This window comes from Passer montanus, unplaced genomic scaffold (assembly GCF_014805655.1).
Source record: "Passer montanus isolate IOZ18808 unplaced genomic scaffold, ASM1480565v1 scaffold89, whole genome shotgun sequence".
Lineage (NCBI taxonomy): Eukaryota > Metazoa > Chordata > Aves > Passeriformes > Passeridae > Passer > Passer montanus.
The window spans coordinates 368,531-392,824 of record NW_024374256.1 but is presented as its reverse complement, the minus strand read 5'-3'; the positions used below and the strand labels follow the sequence as shown (position 1 = coordinate 392,824).

The 24,294-nt window shown below is 55.3% G+C and overlaps 2 protein-coding genes across 3 annotated transcripts; both read left to right on the top strand.

The window, feature by feature from the left end:
• The first annotated feature begins 7 nt into the window (after positions 1-7).
• Positions 8-6,856, top strand: BSDC1 (BSD domain containing 1). 2 transcript variants are annotated; one of them, XM_039733525.1, is made up of 11 exons: positions 9-57; positions 634-694; positions 1,136-1,252; positions 1,765-1,932; positions 2,024-2,078; positions 2,754-2,869; positions 3,094-3,162; positions 3,410-3,491; positions 3,937-4,467; positions 4,920-5,023; positions 5,252-6,856. In XM_039733525.1, exons 1-11 carry the CDS (start codon positions 47-49, stop codon positions 5,282-5,284), a joined length of 1,347 nt encoding a protein of 448 aa, XP_039589459.1. In that variant the 5' UTR covers positions 9-46; the 3' UTR covers positions 5,285-6,856. The 2 variants fall into 2 exon arrangements, with proteins under 2 accessions (XP_039589460.1, XP_039589459.1); XM_039733526.1 differs by lacking the exon at positions 3,094-3,162 and having other exon boundaries at positions 8-57.
• Positions 6,857-12,821: 5,965 nt separating this feature from the next.
• Positions 12,822-23,614, top strand: KPNA6 (karyopherin subunit alpha 6). Its single transcript, XM_039733609.1, has 13 exons — positions 12,822-13,466; positions 14,167-14,262; positions 14,947-15,046; positions 15,329-15,423; positions 16,390-16,521; positions 16,714-16,802; positions 17,549-17,648; positions 18,431-18,594; positions 19,215-19,293; positions 19,373-19,498; positions 20,034-20,161; positions 20,640-20,818; positions 22,136-23,614. The coding sequence occupies exons 1-13, from the start codon at positions 13,203-13,205 to the stop codon at positions 22,318-22,320; spliced, it is 1,737 nt and encodes a 578-aa protein (XP_039589543.1). The 5' UTR covers positions 12,822-13,202; the 3' UTR covers positions 22,321-23,614.
• The last annotated feature ends 680 nt before the right edge of the window (positions 23,615-24,294 follow it).

Genomic DNA, 24,294 nt, shown 5'->3' with positions numbered 1-24,294 from the left:
CGCGGGGTGAGGGGTCGGTAAATATTGGTGACGTCACACCGCCAAGATGGCGGAGGGGTGAGCGGGGCTCGGCCGGGGCCGGGGCCGGGGCCGGGGCCGGGACCGGGACCGGGACCGGGACAGGGAACGGGAACGGGACAGGGAACGGGACACGGACAGGGAACGGGACCGCGGTTTGGGGGGTGGGGGCTGGGGGCTGGGATCGGGTCTGGGGTCAGGATCTGAATTTGGGCTTGGAATCGGGATCTGGGGTTTGGATCTGGGACTGGGGTCTGGGGTTGGAATCTGGGATGGGGATCTGGGGATGGAATCTGGAGTTGGAATTTGGGGTCTGCATCTGGGGCTGGGATTGGAATCTGGGGTTGGGATTTGGGGCTGGGGTCTTAATCTGAGTTTGGAGTTGGGATCTGGGAGTGGGGATGGAATCTGGGGCTGGGATCTGATCTGGGCTCTGGGCTCTATGGATGGGGCCGGGATCAGGGGGCTGGGATCAGAATATAGGGTCGGGGTCTGGTTCTGGGGTCGGGGCCTGGTTCTGGGGTCGGGGCGCTCGCTCCGGGTCCCGGTTTGGGTTTGGGGTTTGGGTTTGGGGTGGGGCCCGTGTCCGTGCTGACGCCGCGCGGTCCCGCGCAGGGAGGACGGCGGCTGGTGGCGGAGCTGGCTGCAGCAGAGCTACCAGGCTGTCAAGGACAAGGTGCGAGCCCCGGAGCCCCGGGAGCCCCAGAGCCGGGCCGGGCGGGGCTGGGGCGGCCCCGGGGCCCCGAGGGTCTCCCCGCAGCGGGGTTGGGGTGGGCTTGCTGGGGTCTGCTGGCTGGGCAAACACCGGGTCCTGCTGGGCCCTGAGCAGGGGGCTGTGCCTGCAGCATGGCTTTGTGCTGTGCAACTTCCTGCTGTGGCTTGTGGTAATTGCACACAGGACTCAAACCCAGCCTTCCCCCCGCCTGTGTTTTTCCTGGTCTTGGCTTCAGAACCTCCTGGAATGTGTTTGGGCACCGCAGGTGCTGTTGTTGTTCAGGTTGTTCTGGTTTCGTGCATTGCCCAGCCTGGGGGGAGGGCTCAGCTGGGCTAAACTCTGGGAATCCAGCTTTGCTGGGCAGCCAGAAGCCTGGAGGATCCATGTTGTGCCTGCTTGCAGTCCACAGAGGCCTTGGAGTTCATGAAGAGGGACCTGGCAGAGTTCACCCAGGTGGTGCAGCACGACACCGCCTGCACCATCGCCGCCACGGCCAGCGTGGTCAAGGACAGGCTGGCAGTGAGTAGGGGCTGGGGCAGCTCCAGCAGCACCCAGGGCCCCCCCTGCCCTGGGCAGGGGCACCCTGCAGCCCCCCAGGCTGCTCCCAGCCCGTCCAGCCCAGCTGGGGCAGCTCCAGGGATGGGACAGCCACGGCTTCTCTGGGAATTCTGTCCTAGCGCCCTCACAGGAAGGAATTCCTTCCCAGTATCCCATCCAACCCCACCTTCCTTCAGCCTAAAGCCATTCCCCCTTGTGCTGTCAGTGCCTCCTGGAGCACAGCAAGGCCCCTGTGGCTCCCTCTGCACTGTGCTGGGCGGGGGGGACAGGGGCAGTGTCACTGCAGGGTGCCACAGGCTCCGAGCCCTGCACAGCCCCAGACCTGGCTGTGTTCCCCACAAAGCCTCAGCTCAGCTCCCCCTGAGGCAGGTGCCTCCCACCTCACCCTTCCAGGCCAGCCCTTTGCTGGAGGGGCAGGTCCTGCCCAGGAGCCCCGGGGTGTTGCTGACCCTGTGCTGCCTGTTCCCTTGCAGCGGGCGGAGGGCTCGGGTGCCACGGAGAAGGTGAGGAAGGGCCTGTCTGACCTCCTGGGGGTCATCTCGGACACCTTCGCTCCCTCTCCGGACAAGACCATCGACTGTGACGTGATCACCCTGATGGCAACGCCCTCGGGGACCACGGAGCCCTACGACAGCGCCAAGGTCGGTGTCCTGGCCGGGCCCTGGCCTGGCCTGGCCTGGCCTGGCCCTGCTGCTGTCCCTGCCCTCACAGCTGTCCCTGTGTCTCCTCCAGGCTCGTCTCTACAGCCTCCAGTCCGACCCAGCCACCTACTGCAACGAGCCCGACGGTACGGGGGGCTGCAGGGCCCTGCCCTGGGGGGTCTGGGGGCAGCTGGGACCCCTGCAGCCTTGGGCCAGCAGGGCTGGGCAGTGCCGGGGGCAGCTGTGGAGAGCACATCTGGCTGCCCTGGGGGGTCTGGGGGCAGCTGTGGAGAGCACATCTGGCTCTTGCCTCAAGCACAGCTTGGGCTGGATTTACCAGCACAGTCTCTTGCCTCCAGTCCGACCCAGCCACCTACTGCAACGAGCCCGACGGTACGGGGGGCTGCAGGGCCCTGCCCTGGGGGGTCTGGGGGCAGCTGGGACCCCTGCAGCCTTGGGCCAGCAGGGCTGGGCAGTGCTGGGGCAGCTGTGGAGAGCACATCTGGCTGCCCTGGGGGGTCTGGGGGCAGCTGGGACCCCTGCAGCCTTGGGCCAGCAGGGCTGGGCAGTGCGGGGGCAGCTGTGGAGAGCACATCTGGCTGCCCTGGGGGGTCTGGGGGCAGCTGTGGAGAGCACATCTGGCTCTTGCCTCAAGCACAGCTTGGGCTGGATTTACCAGCACAGTTTAGATTGGTGCCACGTGGCCTGGAGCTGGCAGAGGAGCTCTGAGCCCTGTGCCTCGCTCCTCCTTTGCCCCAGCATCTCTGCAGTGGAACCTCCCCAGGCTCAAGGGCTGTTGTCCCTGTGCTTGTCCCACACAGGCCCTGCCGAGCTGCTCGAGGCCTGGCTGGCTCAGTTCAGCCTGGAGGAGAAGAAAGGGGAGATTGCAGAGCTGCTGGCCACCAGCCCTTCCATCAGGGCACTCTACACCAAAATGGTGAGCCCTGCCTGCCTGGCACTGCCCGACCTGGGGAATGCTGCAGGAGAGCCCCGAGCTCTTTGTCCCCTGCAGCTGGAGTGGGAGCCATGGAAAAACAGTTTGCAGTGGGAAAATGCTTGCAATAAAAAGGGAGCTGCAGGCTTTGGGAGGAGAGAGGGGCACGGCAGAGCTGCAGCTCTCCCTGTGAGGGCTCAGCCCTTGCCCTGGTCCCTTCCTCCCAGGTGCCTGTGGCTGTTTCCCACTTGGAGTTCTGGCAGCGCTACTTCTACAAACTGCATTGCCTGGAGCAGGTGGGTCAGGCTGGGGGCTCCCGGGGCTTTCCCTGGGAAAACAGGGATCTGGGCTGACCCCTGGAGTCAGTGGTGCTGAGATGCCTGGGGGAACGCTACTTCTACAAACTGCATTGCCTGGAGCAGGTGGGTCAGGCTGGGGGCTCCCGGGGCTTTCCCTGGGAAAACAGGGCTGACCCCTGGAGTCAGTGATGCAGAGATGCCTGGGGGAGGAAGGGGGCTGGAATGTGATGTTGAATTCCTGCAGGATGAAGCCCGGAGGGAGGCTCTGAAGCAGCGAGCAGAGCAGAGCATGCACCAAGAGGAGCCAGGCTGGGAGGAGGATGAAGGTGGGACAGGTTCTGGGGCTTTGTGGTGAACTTGTCATGGGGTGGTGGCTCCTCCTCACTCCCACAGATCACGGTGGGCAGAGAAGGGGCAGCTCTGATCTCTGCTCTGTGGCCAGTTCTGGGGTCTGAGGGAATGGCTGGAGCCGGGTCAGGGTGGTTGAGTTTGGATGTCAGGAAATGTTCTCCCCCCTGAGGGTGCTGGCACTGCCCAGGCTCCCCAGGGAATGGGCACAGCCCCAGAGCTGGCAGAGCTCCAGGACAAGGCTCTCAGGGATGCCCAAGCATGGGCATTCTGGGGTGTCTGTGCAGGGCCAGGGGTTGGACTGGATGATCCCTGTGGCTCCCTCCCAGCTCAGGATTCTGTGATTCTGTGGAGTCCAGCTCCCAGCCCAGCTGCTGCTGCACCTGCTGAAACATCTCTCACTTCTCTTCTGCCTCCCTACAGAGGAGTTCTTGGGCATGTCCCCCCTGCCTTGTGCAAACATCACATTTCCAGGAGCAGCACAGAAAGAACCCAGCTCAGAGGGAAACCACCCTGCTGCTCCCAAGCCTCCCTGTGGGGAGGGCTGGGCTGTGCTGCCCCCAGAGCTGGTGCCAGTGGAGCAGAGCCCCTCAGAGAGCAGCGAGAGCGTGTCCCTTGTGACTCAGATTGCCAACCCTGCCCCTGTGCCTGCCACCCAGCCACAGACTGCAGCTGCGCCCCTGGGCACCGGCCACCTCTCCCAGAGGCTGCTGGAGGCCACCCTGGAAGAGCAGAGCTCCCTGCCAAAGCCCCCAGAAGCTGCTCAGCCTTCTGCACCTGCCCAGCCATCAGCAGCATCCTCGGAGCTGGCAGCTGGAACAGAGCCCAGAGGGCTGGAGGGCAAAGGCCAGGCCAGGACAGAGACTCTGAGAGAGGAAGGGCCCACAGACCTGAGAGTCTTCGAGCTCAACTCGGACAGTGGCAAATCCACCCCCTCCAACAACGGCAAGAAAGGTTTGTGTGGGGCTGGGAGCCCTCTGGGAGGGGCAGCTCCTGGGTCTGTGGTGGTGAGAGGGAGGAAAGGGAAAGACATCAAAGGTCTGCTGGCTGAGCAGAGCAGGCCCTTGGTTCCTGCATGCCAGGAAAGGCTCTGTGGGGGGGATGTGGTGATTCCTTCCCTCTGCCTGTCCCCTGCTGGGACAATGCCAGTCCTCATATCTGAGTCCCTCCTGTCATTCCTTATCTCCTCTGTTTTCTGGAACCTGACACATCCCAGTTCTCCCAGGCCAGAGGAGAAAATCTTTCAGCATCCACCTCTCCTGGCTGTGAGGGAAGCAAGCTCAGCCCGTCCCCTCTCTGTTCCTGGCAATGTGGAGGCTTTCCCTCCTCAGGCGGCTCTGAGCCCTGGCAGTTCCAGGGCTTTGGGGCCAGCCCTGGTGGCTCAGTGGGGACATTTGTGCTTCCAGGCTCCAGCACGGATATCAGCGAGGACTGGGAAAAGGACTTTGATCTGGACATGACAGAAGAGGAGGTGCAGCTGGCACTCTCCAAGGTGGAAATGTCTGGGGAGGTGAGTCAGGGCAGGCAGAGCTGCCCCCCAAAGGCATCACCAGCCCCTCAGGGTGGTGCTGAGGGGCTGCTGGGATGAGTGTGCAGGTTTCTCCAGGGGAGCAGAGCAGGCAAATCCCTCTTGGGAAGCTGTGGGAGTGTGAGGATACATCAGGTGCCCTGGGCAGGAGGAGCTTTGAGTTACAGAAATTTGAAAACAGCTCAGAAACGGATTTCCTCTTGTTTGCAGCTGGAAGATGAAGAGTGGGAAGACTGGGAATAAAGCAGCTGCTTCCAGCGTGTCACAGGCTCATTTCCACCATGGAATGTGAATTCAATCCCGGACCGGCTGTTCCTTTCTGTGTGACTGTGCTGGGGTTGCACTTCCAGGCTGGAGGAGTTCCATTCCTCCCAAAACCTGGGGGCAGCTCAAGTGACCCCTTCAGATCCAGGAGGAGGAAGCAGGAGGTCACTGGCACGCAGGAGCCCGACTTCTCCATAGGTCCTAGAGACTGGCCAAGCCAAAAGCAACCCTGGCGTGTTGGGAAGAGGCAGAGTGAGGGGTGCCTGGGCCAGCTGGGCACTCAGAGCCCTGCCAGGTGTGCTGGGCGCTGCCAGGCTGCCAGCTGGCTCCTTCCTTGCTCGTGTGTGCACGTGTAACCTGCAGCTGAGAGGCTCCTGGACGTGGCTGTGCCTGCTCTGCACTTCCCACCCGGGGAGGGCCTGAGGGCTGGGGGGGCTGCTGCACAAAAAGGCACTTGGCTCCTGCCCTTGACCCTGGCAGGAGCCAAACCCCCTGCCAAACCCTGAGCTTCTGCCTGGCTTTTTGTCTTGGAAGCTTTTTCTCGTGGAAACTCCCGTTTCCAGCAGTTCCTCCAAGAGCCAAGGCCTGCTGCTCCCCCCTTTGCAGCTGCACCACCTTCCTGCACTGGGTTTTGTGTCTTTCTGGTTAAATTCCCCAAGCAAAATCCTCGTGGCTTGCTCTTACTCGAGCCCTGCTGGGCTGGCAGTGGTTTGGGAGCAGAGCCTCTGTGTTGGTGGCCAGCTCAGCCCTGGCAGAGGCCCAGCCTGACCCAGTGACCACTTCAGGCTCAGCTTGGCCAGCCTGGGGACAGAGAGGCTCCCAGATGTGGGGTCCCTGCGGGCTGAGGCCGTGTCCCCATCTGAGCCCTGTCCCAGCCGTGCCAGGCCCTGCAGGCACCACGAGCTTGGCTGTGCTCACTGGGCTTCCTTCACTTCAGCCCCTGTGACTGCTCGCTCCCCTTCCTTCAGCCCCAGGGGCTCTTTCTGGGGCATTTTCCTTGGCACAGCACGAGATGTTGCTCATGCACAGTTATCCCAAGGGACCGTGCCCTCCCTGCTCTCTTTGGGGTGCTGGGGTGACACTTTCTGCCTTTGTCCTGCCCCTTCCAGGGCTGGGCCTTTCCTGCTGGCTTTGGACAGCACTAAACGAGGTGCACTTGGAAGAGTTGGGGTTTTGGGGTTGGTTTCCTTCTTTAGGGTGACTCCTGGTGGGAGCATCCCTGTCCTGCCACAGCCCTGGGTCCAGCAGAGCCTCACCTTGTCCTGGCTGGGTTTGTGGGGGGAGGGGACACAGGGGCCACCAGTGGGGACCTGGGGCTGCTGTGAGCCCCCAGAGCGTGCAGCGGCTGTGTCACTTTCTTTTCTCCTTTAGTGGAATTAACCCTTGGGTTGGTTGTGCAATATTCTCTGTTCTGGAACTGTCCCGCACCTCCCTGAGCCTCTTCTAGCTGGGCTGACAAAGCAGGAGCAGCTCTGACAGCTGGTGGTTTTGTAACAGTGACTTTCTCCAGACCTTTTGCAGAGTTAACAGCGATTAAAGGAGTTCTCAGAGCCTCTGCTCGTTCTGGTTCCTGCAGGGCGGGGGTGGCACCGTTTTCCTTTCCTCCCCCCAAACCGTGCCCCCCTGCAGGGCTCTGAGTGACCCCATGGGGCCACCCGGGTGCCCCAGGGCCGGGGAGGGTGACAAACGCCACCCCAGCCCCTGGCAGTGGGGACAGGGCAGGGCTGTCAGCCGGGGTGCTGGCACTGCCGGGCTTTGTCCCCAGGGTCCCTCACAGCCCCCCCGTCCTGGGGGAACGCGGGGCTGCGGCAGCTCCCTGCCCCCCTGCAGCCCGGGAGCAAACGGGACACGGGAGGGGACACGAGTGGCAGGACAGAACTGACAGGACAGAGGGGACAGAACCTGAGTGATGGGACACGGGTGACAGCACACGGGTGACAGCAGTGACAGCACACGGGTGACAGAACACACATGGGTGACAGCACACAGGTGACAGTGCACAGGTGACAGCAGTGACAGCACACGGGTGACAGCACACGGGTGACAGCAGTGACAGGACACGGGTGACAGCGGTGACACACACAGGTGGCAGCAGTGACAGCACACGGGTGACACACACAGGTGACACACACGGGTGACAGAACACACACGGGTGGCAGCAGTGACACACACGGGTGACAGCAGTGACACACACGAGTGACACACACGGGTGACAGAACACACACGGGTGACAGCAGTGACACACACGGGTGACACACACGGGTGACAGAACACACACAGGTGGCAGCAGTGACACACACGGGTGACAGAACACACACGGGTGACAGCAGTGACACACACGGGTGACACACACAGGTGGCAGCAGTGACACACACGGGTGGCAGCAGTGACACACACGGGTGACACACACGGGTGGCAGCAGTGACCAGCCCGTGCGCCCCGCGCTGCCGCCGCCCGCGCCCCTCACCGGCGTCCCGGGCGCTGCCGGGGCTGAGGGCGGCGGGGCCGGCGCGGCCGCTGAGTCATCCCGGGGCCGCTGTGGGGCATGGGGGGCTCTCGGTGAGGGCGGCCTGCGGGTGTGACCGCTTCGGGCAGCGCCTTTGGGGAGCTGCGGGGGGCTGAGGGTGAGAGACCCCGGGACGGGGGTTAAGGGAGAGATGGGCTCTCGGTGAGGGCGGCCTGCGGGTGTGACCGCTTCGGGCAGCGCCTTTGGGGAGCTGCGGGGGGCTGAGGGTGAGAGACCCCGGGACTGGGGTTAAGGGAGAGGCACCCCGGTCTGGGGGTGCCAGGGTGAGGTACCCCGGGTCTGGGGGTGCCAGGGTGAAATAACCCGGGTTTGGGGGTGCCAGGGTGAAATAACCCGGGTTTGGGGGTCTCTGGGTGAGGTACCCCGGTCTGGGGGTGCCAGGGTGAAATAACCCGGCTCTGGGGGTGCCAGGGTGAAATAACCCGGGTTTGGGGGTCTCTGGGTGAGGCACCCCGGGTCGGGGGGTGCCAGGGCTGCAGTGCCCAGCTCTGGCGGTCGGAGCTGTGCCAGTCGGCTTTGGGGTGTCCCAGCTGTCGCTTCGGGGTGTTTGGGGCTCCCCCGGCTGTCAGATCTGTGCTCTGCTGAAATTCAGTGCAGTCCTGACCCCCCAGAGCTCGGGGTTCACGTGAGACCCCCCAAAGCTCTCCTGGGGGCTCTGCCCGTTGGGTTTTGTTCCAGTGCAGCCCGAGCCCTCAGTGCCACCGTGGCTGTCCCCGTGTCACCAGGACGGGGGTGGCATCTGTGCCATCTCTCCCCTGCAAATAAATCCCAGCTCGGTGTTTCTCCTTCAAAAAATGCTTTAATTCCAGCAGCTTTTTGGTTTGGTGGGGGAGGTCCCACCTCGGGGAGGAAAGGGGGTTTTATTTTATTTATTTATATTATTTTGAGGGTTCCTGTAGGAAGACAAGGTTTGGAAGGATGAGGTGGAAAAGCCAAGCCAGTAGCAGCCGTGTTTTCCTTAAAGCTGAGTGAGGATCTTCTGGAAATAAAGATTAAAATGTTTCAGTTTTCCACCTGCAATGTTGTCTTCTAACCAGAGCTGCTTCAGAAGCTTAATGGCTTTCAAGTGGCGAGTTTAGGTTGGGTATGGGGAGAAATTCTTCCCCGTGAGGGGCTGGGGTGGATTTCCCTGTGGCTGGAAGGATCCCAGGCCGGGCTGGACAGGGCTTGGAGCAGCCTGGGGCAGTGGGAGGTGTCCCTGCCATGGCATTGGTTGAGTCTTTAGCTCCTTCCAAACCAGGGGAGCTTCAGAAATGCTCTGTGGTCATTTAAAAATGATCATTTAAAAATGGTTTTGCACGTCAGGATCTCACCAGGAGCTTTCCTGTCCCCCCCAGCCGCTCCTGTGGTGCTCCAGAAGTCAGTGGCCACGTCTGTGTGTGCCTGCTGCACCTCCCAGCCCTGGACAGCTGCAAAAATTAATTCATGGCTTCAGATGTAAAAGCTGGACTGGCAGCTCTGAGGAGAAGAACGTCCTGGGGCTGGGTGGGAATGCCTGGGAATTCCTGGGGCAGTTTGTGTGGAGCTGAGCAGTTTGTGCACAGGAGCTTCCCCACCCCGGCAGAGTTGAATATCCCCCTTGTTCAAACTATCCTCATGCCACTTTATTATTTTTCAACAAGCTGAGGCTGGATTTGAAATTATTTGACGTTAACAGTGCTGTTGGAAATTGTCATCAGTTCGTTCCTGGTTTGCCGTGCAAATGACATCTTTAAATGCCTTTTTTAGTGCTGTTTAACCCGCGGAGCAGTGTCAATGCTCAGTTCTCAATAAATGACAATCGAGGCTGATGAGTTTAGCAGTTAATTGGCTGCTTTGCTTTGTTTGCTTTAGTTCAGCAGAGCAAACATGAACTTTGTCAGGGGGGAGTTTGATCATTAAAGTCCTGCAGAGTGAAAGTCCTGATTCCCTCAGCCTTTCGGTCCTGCAGAGGTGCAGGTCAGTCTGCTGAGCAAATCACACAGTCCCGCTTGCTTCTGAGGCAAAGCACATGGAATTACTGGAATTTTAGATCCCCTGGAATTATCTCTGAGTGTTTCTGTCGCTTTTAACCTGGAGCTCTCCTGGGTCGAGTTTGAGTGGTTCAGCTGGAGTTTTCCCCAGTTTTTGGGACTGTTCTCAGCTGACACTTGGGATTGATCAGTCCATTTTTAAAGGAAATCCGAATGGATAAAACAGCAGGAAGAGAACTTATTGGGATGGAAGGATCCAGTTTGGGATGGAAGGATCCAGTTTGGGATGGAAGGATCCAGTTTGGGATGGAAGGATCCGGTTTGGGATGGAAGGATCCAGTTTGGGATGGAAGGATCCAGTTTGGGATGGAAGGATCCAGTTTGGGATGGAAGGGTCCGGTCAGGGTGGGAAGCGCTGAGACCCGGACTGAGGAGTGCTGGTTCTTTTTCCAGCGGGGCAGGGACGTTCCAGAAGGATTCCCAATCTTTTTTAACCAGCGAGTTTCCCCCACAGAGAACGTTTTGCCTGTCCCTTCGCCTGGCAGCGCCGCACATTCCAGCGGTGATTTCACATCCCTGGGGACCGGCACTGACCGGGACTGACCGGGACTGACCGGCACTGACCGGGACTGACCGGCACTGACCGGGACTGACCGGGACTGACCGGGACTGACCGGGGACTGACCGGGGACTGACCGGCACAGCCAGCCGGGGGGCAGGTCCTGCCGTGGGGCAGGTCCCGCTGTGGGGCAGCCGTGCTGTGGGGCAGCCGTGCTGTGGGGCAGCCCTTCTTGCCCCGCTGTGGGGCAGGTCCCGCTGTGGGGCAGCCCTCAGCCGTGCTGTGGGGCAGCCCTGCTGTGGGGCAGGTCCCGCTGTGGGGCAGCCATGCTGTGGGGCAGGTTCTGCTGTGGGACAGCCCTTCTTGCCCCGCTGTGGGGCAGCCCCGCCGTGGGGCAGCCCCGCTGTGTGTCCCCAGCCGCTCTGGAGCATTCCCTGCAGCATGCCCTGGAGCATTCCCTGGAGCATTCCCTGGAGCATTCCCTGCAGCATTCCCTGCAGCATGCCCTGTGGGAAGGGACGCCCTGGCTCCCGCAGGGCTGTGTCAGCTCCGGCAGTGCCGGCCCTGGCTCTGCAGTGACTCAGCTCCCAGGGCTCCAGCAGCAGCTGCGGGGAAGGTTGGAAGCAAATCCTGCAGAGTTTGGGAAGAGGCAGATTCCCCAGCCAGGAGCCTCCAGAAGCTGTTGGAGTAACAGCTCTGGATTTACAGATTCCTGCTGTAGCTGGTGCTGCATTTACAGGGATTTGAGTGCCCTGCTGAGCCTTCAAAGTCCAGCTTTCACCCCGTTTTTAATTTCTTTTAAGTGGGAAATACCTTCTCATCCTCCAGTTTATGAGTGGCAGCTTGGACTTGTGGTTCTTTGACAGCTGGAGGATTTTCTTTCCCCTCAGTGAAGGCAAGAGGGACCACATTTCTTGCAGCTCCTGAGGGGGTTTCCTTTGCACAGGAAGTTGGGAAGGTGTTCAGTTCAGTTTCATCCTTAAGTTTGAAATGCAAATACTGATTTTTTTTTTCAATTTCTTTTTTACTTTTTGCTGGAGCTATGAATGAAGTTCATTAATCCAGGGTGCTACAAAAGGCACAACTTGGGGGACGGTGGGGCTCCTAAAGCAGAAGGGATGTTTTATCCCAGCTGGATCAGAACTTTTTAAATTGAGTTAACCTTGCAAGATTTCTTGTTTTCTTGAGTGAAATCTCTCAGTTCAGTGCCCCCTGGCACTTCTGTAAAAGCAAATCTTTCCAGAGTAAAGTGAAAATCTGTGCCTGGAGTCTCTTCCTTAGGAGCAGAGGATTCCTTCCCCGTTCCTGGGAGCCCAGATGCTCCCAGCCCCTGATTGTTGGGTTTGGGATGTTCCCACAGGTGGAATTGGAGTTCAGAGGTAGCACATGAGCTGAGTGCTTGGTGCTGAAGCATTCCAAGCACAGAGTTTGTCCTGCTGTGCTTCATTTGGTCCTGCTGCAGTCCAGAGCTCCCTGTGAGGTCCTGATCCTGCATTTCCCCCACCCGTTGCCATGGAAACGGGCTGGAATGTCCCGAATCAGCATTCTCCTGCCATTGAAGCCCTGCCGGAGATGATGGGCTGGGGAAAAAACCCGATGGAAATCAAATGCAGGAGTCAACTGTGGGAGAAAAACCAGGGAACTTGGTGACAAGCAGCCCTGAGAGTTCTCTGTGGGGTTTCCCTGCAGGATGAGAGTTCCTGATGCTCTGGGACAAAAAACCCCTAAAGGACCTTAAAGGTGCCGAGTGCTCCTGAGCCTGGCTGCTCCTGGCACAGCTGGGCTTGGAGGCAGCTGAGCTGTCAGGTGTCCCTTTGTGGCCCTGCCTGGTGATCCTGGGCATCCTCTCCTCCTTCCTCCTCTTCTTCAAAACCACCTTCTCATTGGAGGCTTTGCTTTCCAAAAGGAGGATTAAAATTCTTCATTTGTTTGGGGATCTAAGCTGTCAGCTCTTACTCCTCCCCGTGGCTGCATGAGCCACAATGGGGTGGAAATACAAACAAAAACATAACAGTGGTGCTGAAATACATTTTCTGAATGAGAATTGACACCTGGCTATTGTATGGTCAGATATAAACCCCTGAAGTCTGTAAATTTCTCTCTTTTTTGGTGTCTTTGTAGCTGGTTTTGGGAAATCAAAGAACTGAAAGTGTTTTGTTTCCTCTCCTGTTAAAATATTGATTTTTTTTCCTGTTGTTTTCTCTCTCCTTAGTAATGAAAAGCTGGATATTTGTGTTTAGTAGATGTTTTTTCTTGGGTTGGCTGTGGACTTTTGAGTCTGACACTTCTGCAGTTGGTCTTGGAAGGGCTCCAGAGTGGCTGGAGGTTGTTGATAAGTGGGACTGAAACTTTCTGTGAGCAGCAGGGCTGAGGGTGCCTCAGGCTTGAAACGAGGAGGAGATAAAACTGCAAACTTCCTCCTGGCAGCTGGGGAAAACCAAGAATGTTTGTTTTCAAATGAGTTCTGCAGGAGTAACTTGGTTCAGGGCTAGCTGAGCCTCTGTTTGTGCTGAGAAAGGCACAAATGTGCAAATAATGTCAGGAATGGGAGAGTTTGGGGAGTTCCTGCCCTGCTCAAAGCAGGGACACTCAGGGGGTGCCACCCTTGGCCCTGGCTGCCTTCAGCTGTGCCAAAACCTGGAATGTCCCTTCCCTGAGTGGCAGGGAGAACACACAGGCTGGGAGGGAAACTCTGGAGGAATCGGGGGGGAATTGCTGCTTTTGTCAGAAGTGGGGTCAGGTCCTGAGCACCCGGTGGGACACGGGGCTGTCCCTCAGCTGCAGCTCTGCTCTGTTCCTACACACTCCCTTCCTTCCCTCTGCTGGGGTGGTGCTCTCTGGGAATAAAGACCTGGGGAAATGCTGTGCTGCAGCAGGGAAATGGGAATTGCTGCTGAAAACCGAGGGCACTTGGAGCAAATGGAGGAATTCCATCTGCCCATCCCGTGCCTGGTGGAAGAGCACACGGGAGCAGTGGCAGGAGCCCTGAGGCAGAATTCTCCTGTCTCCACAGAAAACTATCGAATGAAGAGCTACAAGAACAAAGCCCTGAACCCCGAGGAGATGCGCAGGAGGAGAGAGGAGGAGGGGATCCAGCTTCGAAAACAGAAACGGGAGCAGCAGGTACCCTCTGGGCCCCCTCTGGGCAGCCTGGCTCAGCCCAGGCTGTGCAGCCTTCACTGAGCCCCCTCTGGGCAGCCTGGCTCTGCCCAGGCCGTGCAGCCTTCAGGGGTCTGTGCTTTAAAGTTTGTTTGCAGTCTTTAGTTTTTCTGTTCTGAGATCTTGCTTCTTTTTTTCTTTTTTTTTCCTCTGGACCCAACTCACATGTTGTTGGTGGTTTTTTTTGTTCACAGATCCTTAATTTTAAAGGCAGTGTTGGGTTTTTTTAGATCTAATTAGTGAATGGGATTATTTCCTGGAGAAACAGGAAGAGCAAGTGCAAGTATGGCTTTAACCCTGGGTGTATTTCTTTTTTGGAAGCACAAAGTGATTCCCAAGTGTTATGTCTGGAACAAAATATTTGCTTTATTTGCACCTTATCCAAGCTACTTTTTTGCCCAGTTTTCCTGATTTTGGTCCAATTCTGCACTTGCCTTCCGTGGTGGCTCAGTGATTTGGGCATTTGCATATCTGAGAACAAGAATTAGCCCTTAGCTTGTGTGCCAGACTAACCCTGGGAGTGCAGAGCTGCTATTAATGACCCCTCTTTATTCAGGTTGCCTTCAGTCCAGGAGGGATCTTGGTTGGGGAACAAGAACTTCGAGTTGTGGAGCCTGTTCATGGTTCTGTCTAATAACAACCCCTGTGTTCTGCTCCCCACCAGCTCTTCAAAAGAAGGAATGTGGAGCTGATCAATGAAGATGACTCCATGTTTGACAGTCTCCTGGTGGATTCCTACGTCACTTCCACAACGTGTGGGGTAAGGTGCCTTCAGACACATTTAATTAATTTAATTTAATGCTTTAGGGGTGGTGAGGCCCTGCAGGGATTCCCAGAGAAGCTGGGGCTGCCCCATCCCTGGAATTATCCCAGACTGGGTGGGGGTTGGAGCACCCTGGGTTAGTGGAAGGTGTCCCTGCCCTTGGCAGGGGGTGGCACTGGATGATCTTTAAGCTCCTTCCAACCCACACCATCCTGGGGTTCTGTGCCTGCATGGAACTGCCAAAATCCAGTGCTTTTATTCCCTTACTTTCAAGAATTTTTGTGTAAGTTGGTGCAGGCAGCTGAAACAGCCACAAACCCTTGGCTAAAATGCAAAGAGGAGATTTATTCCTGAGGGGAAAACTTATTCCTGAGGGATCCAGAGGGACACCAATGGAGCCCTGCAAAGCTCAACCCATCCTGCTGCTCACTCTGCTTTATCAAGGGTTATTCCCAGCTGTAAACCCCTCCTCCAGTGTCCTTTAATTCCATTTTATCCCTCCTCCCCTTTCATCCCATTCCCCCAGCAGCACTGCAGATGTGAGCTGGAGGATCTCTGCTGTGCTGGGATCCCCAGGTTGGAATCTTGGGATTTCTGGCTAAGCCCAGATTGTAGGATGTGATGCTGGAATCATCTCAGTGTGAAATGAAACCATTTCTGTTCTCCTCTGCCTCTTTGCAGGAGGGATTGATCACAGGAGAGATGGTGGAGATGCTTTTCTCAGATGACCCTGACCTACAGCTAGCAACCACTCAGAAATTCAGGAAATTACTCTCCAAAGGTAAAAATAACTCATCCCTGCTCAGGATCCAGCAGAGCCTGCCTTTTACACGGGTTTGTGCACAAAAGCTTTGCAGGTTGGGGGAAAAAATATCCATAATTGAGAAATGTGATGATCTTTTGTATTGCTGATCATTGCCAGCTGTGTGATTTGTACAGAAAATCATTCTGAGAGCTGCCCTGATGAGTTCAGCCCAATTTGAGATAATTTAATTAACACTTCAGCCTCCTTGCTCCCCTGCATGAGGCCTGTTCACTCCCTGACACTGCCTTGCTGTTTCAGAGCCAAATCCTCCAATAGATGAGGTGATAAACACTCAGGGAGTGGTGGAGAGGTTCGTGGAATTCCTGAAAAGAAGTGAAAATTGCACATTACAGGTAAAGCAGAGTCTGTTATCAATTCTTCAGGGTGTGGAGCTCTTTAACCTGTGAACCCACAGGTGCTGTGAGGGGAAAATGATATTTTGAACCCCGAAAATGTGATCTATAGGAGAAGACAAAACTAGTCTGTGATACTCAGGCAAAAAAATAAATTGTAAATTGCTCTGAATTAAATTCTTGGAAAAATACTGGCAAAAATCACCTAATTCAGCTGCAGGAAGAAACTGAGTGAGGGAAAACCTCCATTGCTGGAGGCAGAGAGGCCAAGAAATGTTAGAAATGGCTTTGGCCAGTGCTGATCCTGCCTGGGGCAGAGGGAAGGCCTGGGTGCCTTCCTGGGATTCCTTCCAGCCTGGGAATAAGTCCTGGTTTCTTTGGAGGGGTTCAAGAGGCTCCCATACATGGAATTTCATCCCAGCTGATGACTGCTTTCCTCTTTCTCCCTGCCCTCTCTGGCCCCAAGCCAGAGCTTAATTTCCAGGAATAATGGATGGAAATCTGGTTTTAAACCAAAAAAGAGAAGCAAATGCAGGGAATTTCTGCTCAGCTTCCCTTGAACTCACAGCATCTTTGGGATGTTGGATGAAATATAGAAAATGTTCTATTTTGGGTGTTCCTGCACTGTGTTTCTTGCTGAGAAATGGTTGTGGAAGAGAAATGAGGTGGTGGTGACATCTCTTGCTCATCCTTTGAACAGCTGTGGCTCTTTTATTGCTCAAGAAAATAAAATCCTTTGAGTACTGAGGAATTCTCTTCCTTTCTCTCCCAAAACCTTTGCAGCAGAATTGTAGGAATTGTAGCCAGAATGTCATGAGAGCTGTTTTGCTGGATCAGGCTGATTTTATTCCTTTCTTTCTCTGGATCAGGCTGATTTTATTCCTTTCTTTCTCTGGATCAGGCTGATTTTATTCCTTTCTTTTGCTGGATCAGGCTGATGTTATTCCCATTTTCCCCTCCTTTCAGTTTGAGGCTGCGTGGGCCCTGACAAACATCGCCTCGGGCACCTCCCAACAAACCAAAATAGTCATTGAGGCTGGGGCAGTTCCCATCTTCATAGAGCTCCTAAACTCTGACTTTGAGGATGTTCAGGAGCAGGTAAGGATCTCTCCTCACTCTGGATTTTGGGGAGAAGCACATGTTCAAGCTGCAGCGTTGGAATGGAGTGATCCCAGCTGGCTGCAGGGCACAGATTGTTGCCTGGAATTGCAGGAAATTTGCTTTCTCAGCACAGTGCCTGTCTCTCCCTCTCAGAAAATGAAGGCTGAAGCTGTTGCTGTTTCCTTTCAGGCTGTCTGGGCGTTGGGGAACATTGCTGGAGACAGCTCTGTGTGCAGGGATTATGTCCTGAACTGTGCCATTCTTCCTCCCTTGTTAATGTGAGTAGCAGTGAGCAGGTCTGGGAGTGCCACTGGAGCAGGGCTGGAGCTGGGCCACGGATTGCCTGGGGGTGAAACCTGCTTCAGAGGAGTGGGAGTCTGTGGAGAACATTCCTTACAGATTCTCTGGGATCCCTGGGGGTCAAACCTCTGGTTCTGAGTGGGATTCTGTGGATAGCATTCCTTACAGATCCCTGGCAGTGCTTGGATCTCTGGGAATCAAACCTCTGTCTCAGAGGAGTGGGAATCTGTGGAGAGCATTCCTTACAGATTCCCTGTCACTCTGGGATCCCTGGGAGTCAAACCTCTGCCTCAGAGGAGTGGGATTCTGTGGATAAAAGTCCTTCATGCAGCTCTGAGGCACTGCTCCCTCTGGAGTCACAGGGTGTCCCTCAGCTCCTGCTCTCTGCTTGGGCTGTGGATTTTTTTGGGTTGGAGTAGGATCAGGTCTCTCACACCACCTCCCTCAGCGTGGTGACAATGAGTTCTGTCAGGCCTGGCAAGAATTAATCTTCATCCCACGCTGGAGAAGTGAGGTTTTGTGCCACATAGCTGCTTTTGCTGCTCCTGGTGTCAGCCTGACCCCTCACCCTGAGTCAGACTGAGCAGTTCGTGCCACTTGGTGTGTGGGGGTCACTGGCAGAGTCTTCCTGGGCTGAACAGGAGCTAAATGTTTTAGTTTTGATTCTTTTGGGTCCCTCTGCATCCACATCAAGGACAATAATCCCTGGTAATTCTCTGTTCAGGCTCCTCACCACGTCCACCAGGCTGACAATGACACGAAACGCTGTCTGGGCCTTGTCAAACCTGTGCAGAGGGAAGAGTCCACCTCCTGAATTTGAGAAGGTGAGAAGAAATGCCCTGTTGGCAGCCAGGAGATGGGGAGACACCCAGTTAAGAGGCTTGTCTGGGTTGTTTTGGGCTGTTGAACTCGAGGAGGGCACAGGATGAGCTTTTCCTGCTGAGGTTGATCTGCATATTTAATTTTTCCCAACCTTTCTGCTGTATCCCTTAAATAATGGTAGGCCCAGGCTTCCCTAGAAAGTTTCTCTAAACCATTTTCTTATGAATTCTGGAGTTTTGAGACTTCAGTTACGATCAACAGCTATTCTGAGACCTGGAAATGCTAAAAACCAGAATTCCTGTGAGCTGTGGTATCTTGCCTTTCCCTGTCCAGGAACCTAACTAAAGGTCCTGCTGGCTCTTCAGGTATCTCCTCCTCCTTTGGCAACACAAAAATCTTTTTTAAAAAGTGAAAACATGCTGATTTAAATGAAAACCCACTAAATATCAACGCTGGGAAGCGTGTGGTGAGGGGTGAGATCTGAATTGATTGTAAATATAAACCCATTTCTAAATGACTGAGGTGAACTTGGTCTGAGCATTGAGAGTCAGAAATGGAGCAGAGCTCTTCAACAGGAGCTCCCAGTGTAACTGCTCAGTACGATTGAACTCCTCAGTGTCATTTAAGTGTCATTTAGGCTGCTGAGGTGGCTTTGGGGCTGTGGGGAGCAGGGACGCGGGGCCGTGCAGGGCTGTCCTGAGCACTCAGCAGGAGCAGGGCTGTTTGCCTGCAGCTGTGGTGGTCCTGGCCTGGTGACTAACCTGGGTGGTGGCTGTTGTTGCAGGTGTCTCCCTGCCTGCCAGTGTTGTCCCGATTGTTGTTCAACAGTGACTCTGACCTGCTGGCAGACGCGTGCTGGGCTCTGTCCTACCTGTCCGATGGTCCCAACGAGAAGATCCAGGCTGTGGTGGACTCAGGGGTGTGCAGGAGGCTGGTGGAGCTCTTGATGTGAGTGACAGTCCATCTCAATCCCACCAAACCCCCCGTGCACACGGGGTCCAGGCAGCTGAGCTGGCCCAGGAGGGGCTGGAGCAGGTTCACAGCTGGGGTTTGCTGGCTTGGCTTCCTGGGCTGAAGATTTTCCAGTTCTGTGGAAAGATACCTGTGTTGGTCTCAACATCTGCCCCCAAAATTACAAATTCACTGATAAAAAAACCCATTATCCCCATAAATTTCTGAAATTCAACCATTTTTTTAAGCATGGGTCAACTACACAGACAACTGGGAAGAACTTTCTCCTTTCCCAGATTTCCTTAAGGATTGCAGAATGTTGTGTGCTTCCAGCTTCAAATGGAAGCCTGGTTATGAGGCAAATCAAAGAGCAGTGGCTAGGAGAAATCAGCTTGGCTTTGTTTCTCCAAAAAAAAGGGGGTGGAGTCAGGATGCGAAGGATCAAACTGTGTTGCAGCTTTGTTTGCAGTGGCTTTATGTTCAGCTCACCCTGTTTTCTTTATGGCAAGGGATAGAATCCTAAGGAAATCGTGTAGATGGGATCACGGGGAGGGAACAGGCTGAATGTCCCAGTGGTCTGACGGGGCTGGGTTTGTTTTTGCACACTCTTGCTGCAGGCACAATGATTACAAAGTGGCCTCTCCAGCTCTTCGGGCAGTTGGCAACATCGTGACAGGGGATGACATCCAGACCCAGGTGAGAGGAGAGCAATTTCCTGCAGGGAATGCAGTGCCTGGCACTGGTGATCTCACTTGTGCTTCCTTCTCCCCCAAAGGTGATTCTAAACTGCTCAGCCCTACCTTGCCTCCTCCATTTATTGAGCAGTCCCAAGGAATCCATCAGGAAAGAGGCGTGCTGGACCATATCCAACATCACAGCAGGCAACAGAGCACAAATCCAGGTACAGTCTTCCCCAGCCTGCCTGCAGTGATCCCAGGTTCCAAGCTCAGCACTGAGGATTGGCAGCTTTTCCCTTTCCCTGACCCTTAGAGGCTGGACTGGTTCACTTCTCTTATTCTGCAGCAATTTTCAAATTTGCTGCTGCCAAACGAGCTAAAAAATGGGGATGAAAATTGGGAATGGCAGCAGCACATGGACTGACCCCACAGGCTGGATCATTGGAATTAGGGCAGATACATCCCCTTTTCTCCATCCCCAATCCCTTGGAAGAGCTGGAGCTCCTTGAGGTTTAATTACCCTTTTCCTGCCTTCCATGGGGAAGCAGAGCAGAGCTGTGAGCATTCCCCAGTGCTGTGCAGTTCCAGGAGTTGCCTGCTGGTTCTGGAATATCTGCTGTTAGCAGGGTGTGGCTGAGGAATAACCCACAGCAGTCCCTTCAGCTGGAAGTTCTTCCCACGGGGGTTGGAAGTGGGGCTTTCTTTCAGGAGCCTTGGGGGCAGTGCTGCCGTGCCAAGCCCTCGTGCCTCTCTCCCCAGGCAGTGATTGATGCCAACATCTTCCCGGTGCTGATCGAAATCCTGCAGAAGGCGGAGTTCCGCACGAGGAAAGAGGCAGCCTGGGCCATCACCAACGCCACCTCGGGAGGGACCCCTGAGCAGATCAGGTATTCCCTGAGCCTCCTGGGCCACTCCTGCCTCAGTTCCTGGCAGCTTTGCCTGCAGGGGACCTTCCAGGCAAAGGAGAGATGCTGGAGAGGAGCTGAGACAGGCAGAGCTGGGCTGTAATTTGTGATTTCCTTCTGGATGAGGATCATTTAATCCCAAATTTTCTCCATCCTTCTTTGGGTAATTGAGGTTAAATGTTCAAATTTAAGGACAGATAAAATTCCAGTGTGGACTCAATTTGAGCAGCACCTGGATTTCAGAAGTGGCTCCTTTCATTTAAAAAAAAATTCTGAAAGTAGGGCTGCATGCAATGCAAATAAATGGATCAAAATTAACCTTGCAGAGCAGTAAATGTGTGTTCTAAGGTCAGTTTCTGGATTTTAGTTGGACTCATCTCCTTTGCTTTCCCATGGAGCCAAGGAGATGCTGCCCAGCTCCTGAGCAGGCAGTGATGTTGGTGCTGCTCTCTCCCTGCAGGTACCTGGTGAATTTGGGTTGTATCAAACCTCTGTGTGACCTGCTGACTGTCATGGACTCCAAGATTGTTCTGGTGGCCTTGAATGGGCTGGAAAACATCCTGAGACTGGGAGAGCAGGAAGCCAACCAGAGTGGGACTGGCATCAACCCCTACTGCAGCCTGATTGAGGAGGCCTATGGTAGGTGGGGCTTTGGGCACTGCAGGGGTCTCCTGGTTGCTTTTCTGCTCTGTTGAATGGTTTATTGTATTCCAAAATAGCCAATATTTGTTCCAAAATATTTTCAAACTCATTTAGTGGGTGATGAGAAAATACTTGGAAGTAAAAACTCTAACCTGGAGTCTGAGCTGAAAATCGTGGCTGGCACCAGGTGGGAATATGAACCAGAAATGAGCTGAGCTAAGTAAAAAGTGACAGTTCTGGATCTAAAATTGCTCTGAATCTACCCAGTTTTACACTGGAAATCCAGGGAGACTTTGCTTTTCCCTGCAGTGACTTCATTTGGTGCTGATGGATTTATTTTTTTTGGTCCTGCTCTCGATGCTTTGAGGAGGAACAAGTTCCTATTTTGGTCTGCAGCTCCCTGTGAGCTGGCAGTGTCTGCTTTGCCCTCTCATTACTCCGAGTGTCCTGATTCTCCCTGGAAGGAGAATTCCTGGGATTCCTGAGGGTGCACTGTGCACTGAGCTGGGGCAGGGGTGCTGCAGGCTCAGGGGACAGGCCCTGCAGCCCCCAGACCCCTCCTTGTCAGTCCCACTGCAGCTGGGAGCACATCTGGACGAGCTGAACCTGCCTGGCAGGGCTGGGATCCAGGGCTCTGGGGTTTCTGAGGTTGAGATGACCCCGAGGTGTCAGAAAGTCTCTTTTTCCCAGCTCCACAACCAAGGAAGAAGTTGAGATTTGTTGGTTCTGCTTTTCAAGGTTGTTGCTTTTTCCTTATCTCACATTCTTCCTCTGAGCTGCTGAGGTCTGTGTGGCAGGTCAGTTTGTGGCACACTGCCCACCCGTGGGGTGGTGTTAGTTTGTTATACTAAGAACTACTTGTACTTTATTCACAATAATTTTCCAATTCCTCTCACCTATGTTAGACAGTCCATCTCTAAACCAATCCAAAACTGTCACCATCACACAGGAGATGGAGGACAATGAGAAGGAGGAGGACAGGACACACCCAGACTCCTCCATCTTGCCTCTTGAGCCCCCATTCTAAAACCCCAAAATTCTGCTTTTTCACCCTGTGACAAATCAACCATCCTTCTACTCAAACTCCTGTGGCTTGTAGCCCTTCACACAGAGTTGGTAATTGTTCCATGGGCTGAAACCAAAGGCCCAGGTGTTCCTGACTCCGTGCCAGGCCCTCAAGTCCTCCAGGGCAGCCAGAGGAGTGTCCTGGCCTGTGACATTTAGCTGTGCATTTATCACAGATTTCTGTGCAGGACAGAGAGCCAATTTCTTTGTTTCATCCCATTCCACTTTTTGGTTTGTTTTCCTCTGAAGGTTTGGATAAAATAGAGTTCCTGCAGAGCCACGAGAACCAGGAGATCTACCAGAAAGCCTTTGACTTGATCGAGCACTACTTTGGGGTGGAGGAGGACGCGGCCGTGGCCCCGCAGGTGGACGAGAACCAGCAGCAATACATCTTCCAGCAGCCCGAGGCTCCCATGGAGGGATTCCAGCTATAATCCCGGGGAAAGCCAGCCAGAAACCAAAAACCCACCACAAACTTTCTGGAAAGTTTGGGCGAGCAGCTGCTGGTGCAGGCTGGGAAGGCTGACACTCACTGGGAAATCCGCGAGCGCTCCTGGAGAGAAGGGCAGTTCTGCTCCTCCCCTGGGCTGCTGCTCCCCTTGGCTTTGGGGCAGAGGGACACGGAGGTGACAGGTGCCACCTCCTGGTGCCTGCTTCTTTGTGGTGGTGTCTCCCCAGTGCAGTTTTACCTCGGGCACCCCAGCCTGGGCTCGGGTGAGGACACGGAGAGGAGGGAGCTGTTCTGGCCACAGTAATTCTGCAAACCTGGCTTCATCTATTTAAATTCCCTTTTTTTGCTTTTTTTTTTCTTTTTTTTTTTTTTTTTTTTTTTTTTTTTTTTTTTTTTTTTTTTTTTTTTTTGCACATGTTACTCTTTATTAAAGACTCGTTAATATGCCAAGAGCAAAATTCAGCCCTGGCCTTCCTCCTTCAGGTGGACAGTCCTGGTGAAGCCAGGACCAGTTCCCTGATGAAAAATACTGAAAAAGGACAGAAAAATGAGAAGTTCTCTCACTGCTGGGAAGTTGTTTTTTTTTTTTTTTTCTTCCTGCTTTCCTTTGCCTAGGTTTTTTTTTTTGTTTTTGTTTTTTTTATGAACTGCTAGTGGGATTTCCAAGGATTAAAAGCAAAAAAAAAAGCAACAAGAGCCCAAAGATGGGAACTGGGGTGGATTTTTTTGGAGCAGGAAGCACAGCTGCTGTTGCACAGGTTTGGTTTGCGTTGTACTGACTGATCTCAGAGCTCTGAAATGCTGAAACCCGACTTCATCTTTACTTGAAATACTTTAGTTGCCATGAGAAACATGGGCTGAATTTGGGTTTTTCCTGCCTTGGGGTGGTTTGGGGTGGAGGAAGGTTGGGCTCCAGCTGCCAGCAGTGATGGGAGCTCCAGGAGCACCAGGTTTTCAGGTTTACCTCCTGCTCACAGTCACATAATGCACATTTTACTTCCAAAAACGGCAAATCTCTGTATTTTTTATATTGTAGAAAGGGAGATATTTGTCTAATTGGGCCACAGAGCAAACTCTAGCTGCCATTTCTGTGATTGCTGTAGATAAGCGCTGTGAGGCAGGCACGCCTGGAGCCGCCGGGGCTCGGGGCCGTCCCGCGGTGAGCACGGAGCCCCCGCGGCGCTTTCTGGCCGCTGTGGCCCGGTCTCGGTCACAGCAGAGGAGCGGAGCCGCGGGCTGAGCCCTTGTGTGGAACAATAAACTGCAGCTGTGCAGGTGCGCGCTGTGCTGTGCTGGGCCCGGGCTGACCTTGGGAGGGCCGGGAACGGGGCCGGGAACGGGGCCGGAGCGGCGCGCGGGGCGTGCTGGGAAGTGTAGGCCACAGGTGGGGTTTTTTGGTTTTGTTTTTTTTTCCTGCCCTCTTCCTTCCCCTCTTCCCTTGTTCTTCCTCCTGCTGCTCCTCCTCCTCCTCTGCTTTTCCCTCCAGAGGAGCAGGGCGGCAGTTGTCCCCAGGGCAGCCATGTTGTCCCGGCGGGCATGCCGGGAGTTGTAGGCCACACTTCCCCTTCTTTCTCATCCTCTTCTTCCCCAACCGCGGGGCATGGCGGTAGTTGTAGGATGCAGTTTCCTTCCCCCTTCCCTTCTTCTTCTTCCTCTTCCTCATCCTCTCCTTCCAGCCCTACGGGGCAGGCCGGGAGCTGTAGTTCCTGTGGGGAGCCCCCGCGCGCGCGGAGCATGCCGGGAGCTGTAGTTCCCGCTGCCGCTCTCTCGCGGAGCACGCCGGGAGCTGTAGTTCCCGTGGCCACCCCCGCGCGGAGCATGCCGGGAACCGTAGTCCTCTCAGCGCCTCCCGCCGCGCTTGCCGCGTCTCCCCGGTGCTTCCCGGCAGCCCCCGCGCGGCGGGCGCTGATTGGGCGGCGGCGCGGGCGGGCGCACGCGCGGCCGTTGGAGGCCGCGG